General features: G+C 43.4%; 2 protein-coding genes across 2 annotated transcripts in view; both read right to left on the reverse strand.

The window, feature by feature from the left end:
* T265_01881 (hypothetical protein) overlaps positions 1-7,562 on the reverse strand; it is a gene marked incomplete at both ends in the record, with an annotated part of 8,272 nt that extends 710 nt beyond the window's left edge. The window contains one exon of the mRNA XM_009166007.1: positions 7,539-7,562. Within this exon, the coding sequence (XP_009164271.1) occupies positions 7,539-7,562 (24 nt within the window). The remainder of the gene's footprint in view (positions 1-7,538) is intronic.
* A 39-nt stretch (positions 7,563-7,601) lies between these two features.
* Positions 7,602-10,181, reverse strand: T265_01882 (hypothetical protein; the record flags this gene model as incomplete). Its single annotated transcript, XM_009166008.1, has 1 exon — positions 7,602-10,181. One exon carries the CDS (start codon positions 10,179-10,181, stop codon positions 7,602-7,604), a length of 2,580 nt encoding a protein of 859 aa, XP_009164272.1.
* Between the last annotated feature and the right edge of the window lie 4,991 nt (positions 10,182-15,172).

Here is a 15,172-nt window from a genome sequence, read left to right on the forward strand (position 1 = left end):
GGAGTGAGTCATATATCCGCAGTTCGAAATCTTTAATTGTCAAGAATTCGCACTGCTGATGATCTCTAATTAGTACAGTACTTCTCTCTAGTTCCTTTCATTCTTGTCGTGCAACATAGAAGATAAGTGCTCAAGAACAAGAAGGGAATTGTTCAAAGGATAACGGGATGACTGTAAATACTGTGAGTCTAACAAGCACTGATAGACTGTTCTCATAGTTTTTTAAACAAAATCGTTGCCCGGTGGCGTTAAGTTAGCACTAACGTTCAAAAACACAGCTACCTTCATTTCTCTAGCCCGCTACAGTCAAGAGCTACTGAGCAAACTTTCCAGTCGGACAATTCGCTTTTATATAACGTTAACCTCCCCATCGGTCTAATGGATTCAAGTGAAGCATCATGCAGTATGGTGCGCAACAAATATCCTCAAGTGGAGAAATTCCGGTGCCCATGACAACGCTGTAGGTTTAATGAGAAACATCAGGATTCATCTCGTATGACAGTGCCAATATTTACCCCATGTTCACTAGTGCATCGTCGTCGATTGACGACATATACCGCGTTGGCTATCAATAAAATGTACTGTTCGCCAACTTGATGACCGAGAGTTCAGTTGCGGGATTCTGACGATCGCCGGGTTATAGGTAGCTTTTTTTCCTCATTGACTACCCACTGGATTACCAGACCATAAAAATGAGGTCGTTTGATTAAGTTCAGGTAGAACATAAGGTTGACGGAAACTCGGGGACTGCGCCTACCTGATGAGCACCAAGAAGGGCGAAACTGGCCGTGGGCTGTCGAAGAGTTTTCAGCAACCTTGTGAGCAGCTTTTTAAGGACGCACTGCGAACAATCACGTGTGCTAAGAAAGCTTAGCTTTAAGCATTTCATTGATCACTTCTGACCTTACAATGGCTTCTCTAATTTCCCTGATTATTGATCATTGAAATAAACAATCAATAAACGATCAAGTTGAGAAAATAATAAATCTTTCGGTTCGAAGGGACACTTTCATTTCCTTAATCAACCGTATATTGCCCCTTAAAAACACTGAATTCATAGGGTAATAACACTTATTCGATAAATTGTTCCAAACAGTCTACCTCGTTTCGTAAGATCCGTTTTTTTCCGGGTAGTTTCCACTTCTAGAATCATTCCTCGGCTTGGCTGCATTGCAAATGTTGGAACCACAGAAGAACTCAATGTTGTAACTGATTCGTCTTCGGTGGCATTGTAGCCACCCTTTCGCCACACACAGGACTGTACGGGTCACCGACACTCGCTAGATCACGAGATCTGTCTTTTTTTCTTACACTTACAAATCACGCCACAGAATCGTGACTTATATGACTAGACAGCTCATAGTCAAGCCCTTGATCCCAAGACTCGTCCTTCTTTTCCTACAAGTACAAACCACGACACACAAGAGTGACTCATCTGACATAGACTGCCTACCGTCCGATAAGGTAGCAACAAGTCAAGACTGACACCCACACACACGCAAACGATCCTACATATAGGGTAACAGCGCAGCAACACAACACAACTCAACAGAGCTTCGCATGTCGCCCAACTCGGAGAAGAGCCGCCCAGGATTTACGGCGTTTTAGGCACGGATATTCAGGAATACGTGTGGCCGCTACAGCGGCGAAGAAGACACAAAACCTGCATCCGGACATACAACAGGATTTATCAACCTGTACCTGCAAAACGATAAGTCCCTTGTTCGCCTATATACCTGTTGTAATAATTTTACTCAACAAACTGACATTGTTGGTGCTCTCCGTTTTCTCGTTCATACAACTAGTTTTCGGGTTCTAGTAGAGCATTAACAGCATCCCCTCCATCGATTATATTTTCACTGGACTGAAAATCCAGCAATAGTTGCATACTGTCTTTTTCACCGAAACTGCACTAAAGCAATTCACTATAGATTATCGAAAATAGACAACCTGTTCCAAGTCTTTCGGGTCCATAATGAACCTACGCAAAAACAGTTCAAGTTCTGATTTGGACTAAGAACAACTTTCCTCTAAACTACTCACTGGTGACAAAAGCCGTCTCAGGTCTACCGTTTTCACGAAATGAATGATAATTTTGTGTAGGGGTGTCAAGCAGGAACATGTATATGGAGCAGAAAAGTCAGTTCAGGGCTACTGAGTTGAATGTGCTGAATAACTGAGCTGCTTAGCATCGTTAGAACTCTTCTCATTTTCTGAGCATTTATCTTTGAACTGATATGTCTAAATCTCTGAGAAACCCGACTAAACACTGAAAATCCGAAACAACCGCATTGAAACACTTCTTGTATATGTCAAATGCTTCCCGACGACACTGCAACTCAGTGATCCTCTTTGATCTTTTCGTAGCTATGCAAAGCTCACCCTTGTGTTCAGTGGGTTGTGCGTGCAACAATAAGTCAGTTTCATCACTGTGTTCTACCCTTCTTAAATGGCTGAAATACACTCAAGCCGGCGATTGGTCAGGCAGGATTGCTGGGGATTCATTGTTAGGAAGTCTTGCTTCTTAAATGGCTGAAATACACTCAAGCCGGCGGGAAATTGGTCAGGATTGCTGGGGATTCATTGTTAGGAAGTCTTGTAATGATGTTATATCACCTGTGCAGTGTTTACAATCATCCACTACTGGCTCGGAAACGACGCTTTTCAGCTCTTATTAGCAGGTTTTTTTCTTTTCCTGTCACAAAGTTCACCGGTTATTGACAGTTTTGCCGTCGTGACAAGAACCGGACGTGAGTGAATCGATTAGTTGCATTGAATACTTTCGAGCGTGTTGTTGAAACTTTACTGTCATTCGGAGCTCCATCCTCATGGATCCGTTCAACAAGGTTTTCTAAACTGATTATGATATCAAATTGACTTGGGTGCCAGGCACCAAACAATTTTACCTTTTGGATTAGATCCATCATTCAATGGTGAAAAATTCTGCCTGTGAAAGGTTTACTCTCGTGGTTTGTTCAGTAGCCTCACGGTGATTTTCATTCTGCCCAAATGATTCGTGAGCTTTCCGCTGGATCTGTAGATCACCGGTGGACCAGGTAAGCGACGAGAACCAGTGAGATGACAAATCAGCACCCAACGTCACCGAAAAGAGTGACGTTTCGTAAGAACGGTCATTTGGAATGCCCTCAATCTGCATCATCTGCAACAATCGAAGTGGGGCAATTTGGAAACCTCAGATTCTCAGGGGCACTATTACTCCTCCGACCGGCAGGCCAGTTTATATCTGAATAGCAAGTTTTTCACAACTGGGTTTCGGTTAGATTGAAATCACATAACCCGCGTGCTTCAGCGCCGAACATGGGGCTAGATTGATTGTTTGGCATCCGAACACTGGGTAATTTTTTTCCGAAAATGTGACCTGTAGCTATTATCGTTGGTGTCTAAATACTGCTCCTGCAGCGCCAAGTAGTCCCATCACTGATATGAGTCCGATCATTGCTGTTCGATTTCAAGCTCAAAGTGTTCAAAGATCTGGGCGAAAATAGGTGGATCAGTAGGAAGCGGTCCTTCCCCCGTCCGAATCGCTTTGCTCACCTTAATGAACCATGAAACCTCGTGAATGAGTGTAGTAATGGACCGGGGATAAAGTGTTTTATTTAGATGTTCGTCATGCACAAGGCGAATTCTTCGAATCGTTCTGAACATATACATCACTGAGATTATGCAACTATGAACATTGTATATGGCATTGTGAACTGTCCATTTTAAAACGAATTTGGAACAAAGCTTGTTTCTTGCGACAGGTTCTCTTTGCTAATTTACATGATACAAGGAATCAAGTGGTAAGTTTGTGAAGGTCACGACACATACTCTTCAAAGAAAGAATTGAAGAAAGAGGTGGGTTTGGAAATATACGGGTCAGTGCGTCATGGGATCAAGTGAGTGATGCCAATATCAGGCAAGTTTCCGGATTTCTCAAGTTCAAAGGTCACACAGATTTCCTTCGAACTACCAGTTGCAAAAACTGGTTATTCAGAGGCGCATGCAGTGCTATGTTTGTGCCGCGTGAATAGATAATCGCTTCACAGGATTGGTAGAGGCTTTCCGGACTAAAGCCACTCCACTTTCCTGCATGATTCACCACCTACTATTTGGTTTCACCACCGTCAAACTTCAGCTCACCACAGAAGTGCAAGTAGAGCGATTGGCCTTTAACCGGTCACACCGAGCCTCCTCACATCCGACCCTCAATGCAGTACTAGTCTAGCAAGTCGGCAGCGCAGGCGAATCTGCTGACCGAGGTCAGTCCACACCGAGACGAAGGCAGCGGATACCCGAGGGTGCAATTCAGTGAGCCTGTGTATGCCATATCGTTTGGAGGCAAGCCTTTACGCAAGGGCTTGATCCTCGGGCTAATTCAGAAGTTGGTTGGATAAACGGACCTACCAAGTGTCGGTTTTTTGTAGAGCAGCCCGAGCGATTAGTGTGAACAACACACTTCCTCACTCCAACTCGAGAGCTAAGAACGCATACAAAACTGCGCCATAAGGACTGACTTGAGTGAGTAATGGCCGTTGTGCACAGGGTCTGTAGAAGAGCAAGCAGTTTAAGCGAGACTAGATGAAAACATCTGCAGATGTAACAACCCAGAGTAATATTATTACAGATGTTGAAAAATGTAGCGAATTCGGGATGAGTTTATTCTGTTAAGTCGCTTGTGTCGCCACGTGAGCTACTCATATCTTTATCAGTAAGCCAAAATTAAAATATTCTGCTGAAGGACCATACCCAGCCCTAGCTTTGATGGCACGTGTGTTTTGGTGCTTGACGTATGGGTGGTTGATCAGGTTAGCCCCACAATGCGGATCGATATTCCTGTTCACTGAGAGATAAAGTCAACTGCAGCTAGTTACTGCATCCTCAGGCAAAGATTTTTCGGTGATTTTTCGGGTGATGAACCGTTTGCAATCCAACTGCTAAGCTCGGCGAACAGACCAACAACCACGCAGCGCACCCAACCTACCTACATCCCACAACATTGCTAACATCAGTGACCTATTGTTTGACGTGAACTAGTTTTTAGAGATTCCTACGCGTAATTTACACAAAAGTGATCAGCGTGATGTCTTGTGTGACCCTACTCGTAGACACAACATCCTGGTTCACGTTATGCTGGGAAAACATATAAATCAACTGGTTTACAGTTCATCGCGTTCGCTAAAAGTTTCAACGCCACCCCGTCCCTTAAAACCTATCGTCCAAAAGTGGTTAAATGGCCGTCAAACGAACTAGCTGGATTCAATCAGTCGCGACACTGTGTGGCGAGAAAAGGTTCGGGTAAAACGAGCACACACCCCGCAGTCACAGAGTGACAGGAAACGGGTGTTACGGTCCGTCAAGGATAGTCCACTTGTGGTGCATCATACGGAATATATATATATATATATATATATATCGGCATTGTATTACATTGAGCAATAGCTTGGTTGTGGATTACGCTACCAAACTGGATAGCACATGAGGACCACGACAAGGTCTTGTGAAAAAGAACACCCCAATGCGATTTCTGTTATTGATTTTGTTGATGTTCTGGGCACTATTCAACTGTTTATTCTTCCTAAGAGCTGAATAGGGGCTACATCGCGAAAAGGAGAGATGTATAGGTTACTTGATTGCCAAGTACATATGTTGCCTCCGAATAAATTCGAATGTTGGAAAGAAAACTTGTAGGCAAGCTTAAATACCGATCAGAATGATTTAAAAACATTATTGCAGGTGTTTTGTTTATCTAAGAGTTGATACCATACCTTTCAAACACAATCCAGGAGTTTTTTCGCGGACAGTAGCACCGGCAACGCTGGTATTCTCCCAGTTTACACACGTACCTGTACTTCTCACAATCAGCTAGCCTTTATCTACCTTAGTTCCCTGTGTGATCACCAGTTGCAGAAATGTTGTCGATGCATATATTTATCATCATGTGAGCCTATTTGATGAGTTTCGGTGGTAATGCAAGCATCCGTGTGCTTGGAGTCACAAAAATCACTTCTCGTTTAGGCCTAGTAAGAAGGAATAGGCTGAGAAAATCTGGAGGTACATGAAAAAAAAAACGAACGCTTTGGTCTTCGAAAGGAAACCCTCAATTACAGAAGCATATACGCATTTATTTATATGCTAAACGGCTTTTCAGAATCAAGGAAAAGTTTAACTTGTCGTCAGATCTATTGCTCAAATCCCTTGTTTGGTGTTTTTCAAGCTGGCCACTCTAAAAAGTCTTGAGTTGTTTAAGGAAACTAGACTGGCGCAAATACACCTGAAGTTAATTTAGACACATGTCAGTATTTCAGTTTCGCACATTTGCGCAAGTCGTTATTGAAAAATCCTACACATTTCTCTCTCTAAAAGACTGTGTTGTCAACTCTGTTTTTGGAAAGGTTGATTGCTTCATTCAAAGCTAAACAGTTGCGTTATTTTTTGCGGCGCAAATTGTGCCGCTGCACTACGGTGTTTCTGATGAATGCGTTTCTGGACTTGGGTGATTCCGAAACAAGTGTGCAGTTCTGAGACCGTATCGAAATCCTTGCAGATGAAACCCACAGGGGATCCGAAACTGCTTTAGTGTTCTGGCTCATAATCTACTCGAAGGACCTTTTGTTGACGGTTAAAAATTTTTCCCGAGCTCCAGTTTGTATTCTAATGGATAAAGCGACAGGTACATCAAGGCTGTCGAAATCGACGAGTATCGCCACTCGGTGTCATTGAACTGGCCTATGCGTATTGCTGGCCCGTCAGGTAACCGTAGCTGAACATGTGACAGTACCAGTCAGCACTGACGCAGGTATATGCCAGGTATATCTTCGAAGATCTCATCTCCTACTATTCAATTTGAACCTTCACAACTACATGCTCCAATACTGTCCTTAGATTTTTCGTCCTTTGGACGATATTTCCTTGGATGCGCTTCCCTAGTCTTGTCCAACAAAATGAATCAAACCTCTGGATTCATTCTAATAATTCTAGTTCAACAAGGAACGACCGTACAAAATTTAAATCACACTAATATCACGAGCCTTAAGCGCACCAAATCCAAAACCGTCCAGAACATCATGTCACAACAACCGTGCTAATAGTATGACAGTCTTTTTGGTTTGGAAGTAACTACCTACCTCTGTTTCACTCTTCTTGCGCTTCACCAAACAGGCCTGGTCCCCAAATTCTAATTTCACGCTTGCAACCAAAGATTGAAGTCATTTCTTTGAAAAGAGCAAAAAACACGATGCGCCTTTTCAGGGGACGTGTTAGCTTATTTTCTCCTGGGCTTGTAACGGAGAAATTCAAAATGCAAAGAAACTATACCGTATTCATCAAAAAGGAAGTTTATGTAACTTCAAAAAATTGACATCCCAACTTATTTGGTAAACTAACATGCACGCTCTTTCCAAACGCTTCATAACAAAGGGAAGCCAAAAAATGTTGACCGTTCGAAAGCGGTTAATATGAACACACTCAACAGTAACTCACGCAGTGGCTGCACATTTTGGATAATTTTAAACCTTTTTGAAGAGTGGAGCACACACTTTAGAACTCCTCATTGAAAGCATTAATTGTGGTGTATTCGGGTTCGTTGGCGGTGGAAGCGATCACTTCACTCCGCTCTTCAGATTCCATTTTCCGCTCATTCCTCTCAATCGACGCTGGTGCAGTTTGATCAGAAGCAGGTATTGCGCCTGTTCCCAAATGCTGAACATCATGTTCAATGTCGGGCAGTTCAGGAAAGCATTAATTGTGGTGTATTCGGGTTCATCGGCGGTGGAAGCGATCACTTCACTCCGTTCGTCAGATTCTATTTTCCCCTCATTTCTCTCAATCGACGCTGGTGCAGTTTGATTAGAAGCAGGTATTGGGCCTGTTCCCAAATGCTGAACACTATGTTCAATGTCGGGCTGTTCAACGATGCCTGGCTCCCTTGGCATACCATCGCTGTCTTCTCCAACCTCATATGACGCTGTCCTCTCGATTTCGGATGACCGAGAGTCATGCACCATAGCTGACGACTCAGACGGTGATGGCAGACCAAGTTCTGGTGAAACAGCTCTTTCCCCTGGATCCGAAACATTTCTCTCCGAAGAAGCTAGCACGGATTCTTGATTTCGGTCCTCGAGTTTGGGTTCTGCAATGGTGCTGCCAGTAGGGCTTGTTGCTTCCGCCTCTTGCAGCAGGTCGCCATCTTTTTGGCCTAGTTGATACACATCTGTTGTCTCTGCTTTCGGTAGTTGGGACTCAAGCAACTCGGTGGCTGCACCACCATCTGGTGTTGCGGCGCGTCCTAGTGAATAAAGACTTTCTTTAGTTTCTGGCTGATTGTTACCCAACCTATCGAAACGAATGTCTTCACCATGGCTCACCGGTTTGGCCACCGCTTCGATATCGCCAACCAGTCTTGTTATTTCCAACTGCCGCAATTGTCCATCGCCGTCCTGTTCAAGCCCACCGATTTTTGTTCTATCCCCTTGCAAACGTTCAAAATCATAAGATGCCACAGGTTCTGTATGTGGTTGTGTCAGAAGATGATCCACTGGAATAGTATATTCACTGTTTTCGAACTGTTTGTAATCGGGGAACTCCAACTCAGTTCTCTTGGCATGTTCGGATGTAGGTCCGAAATCATCAGATAAGCTTGCTAAGTTTTTATCCTGCGTTGGCTCCCTGTCTCCTAGTCTCGATTCACCCACAGCTGTTTTATCCAACTGAGATGGTTGGGCATCAACTGATACGACGAGTGTTCCAAGCGATGATCTCAAATTATGCATTTCCGGAACAGAAACTTCGGATTTTTCCGGTCGCTTCTGATCAGATAAATCCAAAAAATCTTCACCATTGTCTTTCCGTGAAGATGCCAGTATTGAGTTACCTGACTTGTGTTCCTCCTTATCTTTGTATTGGCCCTCTACCTTTTTCGGCTCCTCAGATGATTGGAGACTCTGCGCATAATCGAGTCTCATAGACGGTTGTTTTAAAAACACCTCTATTACCGAACTAACCCTTTTGTTTCTAAAACCTTCTTCACTAGTCGTAGCAGATTGCAGACCTTTGTATCTGGGTTCTGGTTCAGGTTCTGTTCCCACGGCTAAGCTAGTTCTATTTGACTCTATTTTAATATCTTCCCTCACTGCTCGTAACCCACTCCCATCAGCCACTACCTTCATCGTATAATTCGGCTGGGAAAGCATCCGAACTGTTATTTCCACAGCATCGCTGAAACGACGACGTTGACGCGGCTTGAGAAACTGCGTTTGAACTGATTTGTCTTTTCCGTCACATTTGTATTGTTCATCCTCCAAATTCCATTCGTCAATTTCCGTTGATTTATCCATCCTCAACATGCTTTTTTTATCCTCAAATACTTTGTTTTGGACTAGTCCCCTCTTGGCTTGAGGACCGGGACCTCCTGTATAATGAACAGGCACTCCAGGAGGTTGTGGCTTCTGAATTACATGTAGTCCTCTGCGAGCTTTCAGTAGTTTTCTACCTTCGGTTTGCGTACTTTTTGCATTCCAGTAACTGGCTACCCTGGGTACTATTAGGTCTTCCTTTACAGGGTGAAGTTTGCTTAGCTCTCTTTGTTCTGCTGTCTCAGCATTTGAACGAAGTTGCCCTTGTTGATCCACGTTTGTGAGTAACTCGTGAATTCGACTCAAGAGTTTAGCACGACGAATTTCTAGCAGACGTATTTGTTCCTCCTTATTAACACCACGGGCCACACTGAAACTGCTTTGTGGATGATCAGAGTAGCCTGATTCCCGTACACTGTTTTTCAAGTTTGAAGCGGAATATGCTTGTACGGTCGATTCTCTTCCCGACTTGGTAACAAGTTCATCTTCAGACTGACTTCCCTGCAATGAGGGACTACTCTGTTCAACGTACACGGTATCATACTTGGTTCCTCTGAACGATATATGTTTGGATTCTCTGGAGTTCCTGATCGCTGCTGGTATACTATCAGTTCTTCGTAGATGATCTGCATAAGATTTGTTGGAACGCATTACTTCTTTGTCAGCAAGGGTGGTAAGGTTGCTGCTTTTCACAAGGTTCCGTTGCAGATGCGCTGTTTGATCACTTCGCTCTTTGTTTGTGCGGACACCACCGATCAACGGAATTCCTTCCAGAATGTGGGATTTCGTATTCCTCACCTTCTCCTTTAGCACAGATAGATTTAGCATGAATTCCACCGCTATCAGTACGTGTGAGTTTCTACCTGGCAAACCACAAAACTAACCTCTTGTTTGGAAACCGCAATATGACCAGCCAACTGAAATTCAAGGTCATGACCCTGACTTATTTTGTCCAAAGACTCTTAGCGCTTGAAAAACTGCTACCTCACAGGTAATCGAAGCTCATGTAAAGGTGTATGCGCAGTATACAGCACTAGCTGCAAAGCAATGTAGGTTTAGAGTGGTGTGATAGAGAGTGTGATACATAACACGAACCATGTGTACCTTTTTTGTGCGTCATATAGCCTGTTGAGACGTATGCAAAAACGTTATAAATTTAGAAATATAGGAACGGATGATATGCACATAATGAGTGGTGCGGTTAAAATAACCTGCCCAAGGGCCCGGAATAAAAACGGAACGCTGCTCACACAGTTTCTGAAAATGTTTTATTGAGGCGTACACAGCGAGTTTCTACTTGCGAACCGATTTCGTTTGAATGAGAGAATCTGCTGAATGTCAGATAAATATCTCGTTTAAAATGCTCTGCTTCAGTTGAATGTGCTGTACCAGACCACTTCAGTTGATATGATATTCGAGATATTACGATACGTTGTCTAAAGCTGGATCTCAGGAATGGTTTTGCACACACACACGCGATTGTTAAACTAAACTGGCTAATATCGATGAAATCTCCACAAGTTCGGCGTAAAAACAGTTAATTAATAAAGGTGAACAGTGAAGGACAGTTAGTCTTATGATAAAAGGCATTCGTCATGTTTTCAAACTACGCTTCCTGCGTGGCCACGCCTGAACACATCTTAACTCGTAATGCGTTACATTAGGGTGAAGAGGCAACTACTGATTAGTGCTGTGTGGGGATCGTTTCTAAATCATTCATTTGTTGATCAAGTTTGGAGTGGAATTAAATTTTAGTACACTTTGCAGGATTCGTACTATGCATCCCAGAACAGAACAGCCCGATAATACACTTCTGAATCGGGAGCTAGAGAGTAGGATTAATCAAACGCAATATAGTCGTCAAGCTGGAATCGTCCTAGGATGAGGGCTGGCAGAACAACCCTTGTAGCGCTTGACGTTCATTTATTCTGGTAGTTGAGGTATTTCTAATACTTTGTATATATAAGTTGCGCTCAGCGAAATATGCGGGTTAGAGTGGCTAGATAGATCGATTCAAACTGGTCTCAAAAGGTCTCCGAGGCGAAGGACTAAATCTTTCTGAAGTGCGTAAAATGCACTGGAAAAACGGGTAAAATTTGTACGAAAACATTTGCTTCTGTCTCCCATAGCTAAATAGGATTCACACACACATAATATAGCAGTATTCTGAGGATTCAAGAGCAGAATGTGACCTGTTTATTTGTTCAGTTTCATCTTACTCTAACCGTTGTGTGGTTTTTCTAGAACGTGATCAAGCAAACGTTGACAGGGAACGAAACGGCATCGAGCACAAACAGCGTATGGTCCCCAGTGGAGATAGGAAGTTGGTTCCCCCACCTCGGATGGCTTCCGTTTTCAGCGACCCGTTAATTTGAGCGCGTCCAAGGTGATTCAGGCAGATTGACAAGACCTGTACGAGACAGCGCGCGAATCGAAGCATAATTCTTGGTAGCTTGATAGTGCAAGATGCGGATAGGTTTTCAGCATCAAAACTATGAAACTCAAAGATATCAATTTATTTGGGTTATAACCCGGTTTTGAGAACTGCGTTTGTCGGATTATATCAAGATTATGCTCATGCCTCTTTGAGAACACTGCAGAAATTTGAAAAAATACTTGGATCATTCAGTGGTCAAATGTGGATAATGGTGGAGTCATGTGACTTGTTTACAACTACGTTTTTATTGTAGTTCACAGTACGTCAGAAGAGCGCGTAAGTACGGACACGGGTGTATTGGGTACACGCGGCCAATCTGGTCCGCTTTCGTGGCAGGCAAGCAAAACAACTGAGTCACATATCCAGTCAACCCACAGCGCTCACGCGAGCCAACCAATCGGACACATCCAATCAGCCACTCAAGTCACATGCCAGATCGATGGTGGAACGACGAACGGACACGCACACGCGCAAACTCTCTGACACACCGAAGCAGCTACTACAGTTTTTGAGGCTGGCTCGAGTTCGAATCGATAAATTGGGAAACTGAGTTGTCTGAGAAGGGTTTTTATCAGAATGGTTGAATTGGTTTCACAATGTTCCAAGAGACTACTGAGTTCCGTTGTCATCTCAAACTACGATGACGTGTTTCGACAACAGGCTGCTTTATCGATGGGCTCTACTACTCTGTTGCCATCTGTGGAGACTGAGTTGTGTGCAACACGGCCCGTGGTAAGTGTTTTGCTAACTGTTTAGTACTTTACTGCGAAAGGCGTCACTGAAGTGAAGCCACCACAAACAGACTGACACATAACGCGAGGGGTGGAACGGTCTTCCAACCTCCAGGGCTCAAAATGAATCGTCAGCATTTTTGAGCTGAATGCTGTGCGCATTTGAGCAGTTGGAAGTGTGTAGTTTACCGCGTGTACCAAATTGTGTTTTGTTCTGTTAGACTACCATTCCAGTGAGAAACACATGAAAGATTCTTTATTTTGAGTTGTACTGCTTCGGTTGAGTGGGGGAAGGTGTTGGTTCATCATAGCATTTGTTCGGGATAGATGTTAGCTACGAAGTTATTAATTTTCTTTATTAGCTGGTCTGGTGCACATTTATACCAGACTCTGGTTGGTAGACAACTAACACACAGGTCTAACCATTTCATGGTTTTCTACGTTTGAAGTAAAGTAGATTTTCCGTAAAAACAATTTCTCAAGGACGATAAACCGTGTCAAAAAAATTCACCATGTGATGGCATGCGGTCTCACTTGTGTTTGTGCACTGACGTGGCCAACATACGGATGGTGTACCACCACTGGTCTCTCCAGCCATCATCGTCGGTTAAATCTTAGCCCAAATAAAGCGCACTAGATACTTCAAAGCTAGGTTATCCGTTGATCTTCCCGGGAATGATCACGCAGAGGACGTGCATCTGAAACTCCGGTGACTGAGTTCTTTTCTTTCAGAAGAATTCCCTCTCTAGGAGGTTTTCTTTTTGTAGTAAATCTTTCATTCTTGTCACTGCTGTGTCTACGATACTTTACTGCTCACCGGCACTTTTTGACCTGTTGAAATTAGAGTTACCTGTCATCTAGCAGTGAAGCAAAAAACCTCGATAAATCACCATATCAAAGTTTACCTGGATCTTCTTGACACAATTCTGCATGATCGCTCCCATCCCCTACATACCGCACTGCGGAAATCTCATCCTAATGGTCCATTAAAGTTCACTGGCGTATTTTGTTGCACCAAAACCTCTGTTTATATAAGTTTCCTAGTCCTTTGTATGATACTACTTAATACTTCACCTCTGTCATTTTGAGAATGTGATCTATTTGAGTCGTTTTGGCTTACACAGTTTCTGTTTATTTAGCTGCATGCGTCCTGTTCTCCAAGTGCTTGTAGGTGTTTCTACTGATTTTTTTTACAGATCTATTGAAACATTCATCCATAAACGTGCTAACAATAAGGAACGAAAAAGTATTGTAATTCTGACTTTGAGCAGAATATTTCAAACAAAAGTTTAGCTAGGTTGGTGTGCATAGCATAACGATCAGCGCAATACCCGTCCCAGAGCGATGTATGCACTGCTTACGTCGAACGGTGATGAAGTCAAAAAACGAGTAAACTGCTGGATCGAAACAGAGCACTCAGTCCCGACCCTGTCCTTGCTTCGTTTTGAATAGAACAAAGGGGATTGTTCACAGTCTGCCAAAAAACATGCTGAACTTTTAGAAGGCAGCATGAATACCAGAATAAAGTTTGATACACATTGTTTTTTTCTGAACTCAAAAACGGTGTCTCAGCTTGTAAGCTACCTGCAGGTATCATTCTACGAAGGCTTACTAGCACTCAGGAGAAGCCGAGTGACAAAAGCCAAGTGGGATTACGTTCTGTTAATGAAAGAATTGACAATTTTACCTTATGATTACTTTTCGAACCCGCCACACTTATATAAAGTCAAAAATTGTTATCCTTCTGGGTATGTTAGCCGCGATTGATTCAGTCGATTGCGCTGATTTTTGCCAGCACATTTCCTTTAGAAATGTTCCGAGCCTCCTCATCATATTTCTTAATCCCTTGTACTCCAGTTTGCGCGAGAGTTTTACAGTCTACGAAGGCCAACGTTCTGGCTTGGACACCAAAAAATATTTGTTGGACATATCCTTTGTCAGCTTCTCTTTCCAAACTCGCCGTGGAATCCCCAGAAGACCTTTGTGTCCATTACTGCTGACAGATAACTTCTTTCTGAGGACTTGGAACATCCAGAAAATGTCGCGCCACCAAATTCAGCATCCAGCGAGACACAAATCACACCAAGCAATCTATATAATGTCACGCGGATGAAAAGGCATCTTGCCTCTTCAAAGGGTCTTTGCCAGACTAAACTAGCACACTGCCAAAGCTGCGCATGACATCAGTGGACAATTTCACTGGGTCAAGTCAGATGGTAGCGGTGCCCACGACCGAAATGCTGAAATCGTCGAGGCATGTTCTACTTTCCCTCAGTTTAGATACCTCTGAGGTCGATATGACGTTAGCCTGTAGGTGAGTAACAACAGTTCTGTTATAGTGTTACATCCAATGTTAGTTCACAGTCATAAAACCAAAGAACTTTGGTGTCTGGGAGACGTTGCATGACAATTAAGGGAGCATCGGATTAACACTGTTGAGTTGAGACGAATGGTCTTTGGCAAAAAACCGGCCGCATGTTTAATCGACTGCACCAGCTGTGCTACCTCTATCAAGTTCTTCGTAAGCCAGTTGACTAGTTGCTTCGCCTTGCTGCGCTAAGGTAAGTAATGAATGGAAGATGCTATAAGAAGGGGCAGCACGCACTGGAAGCTGAGCGTGGAAGATACAACAGTTCCTTCGTTGTGGTGGT

Source organism: Opisthorchis viverrini, assembly GCF_000715545.1.
Source record: "Opisthorchis viverrini unplaced genomic scaffold opera_v5_21, whole genome shotgun sequence".
Classification (NCBI taxonomy): Eukaryota; Metazoa; Platyhelminthes; class Trematoda; order Opisthorchiida; family Opisthorchiidae; genus Opisthorchis; species Opisthorchis viverrini.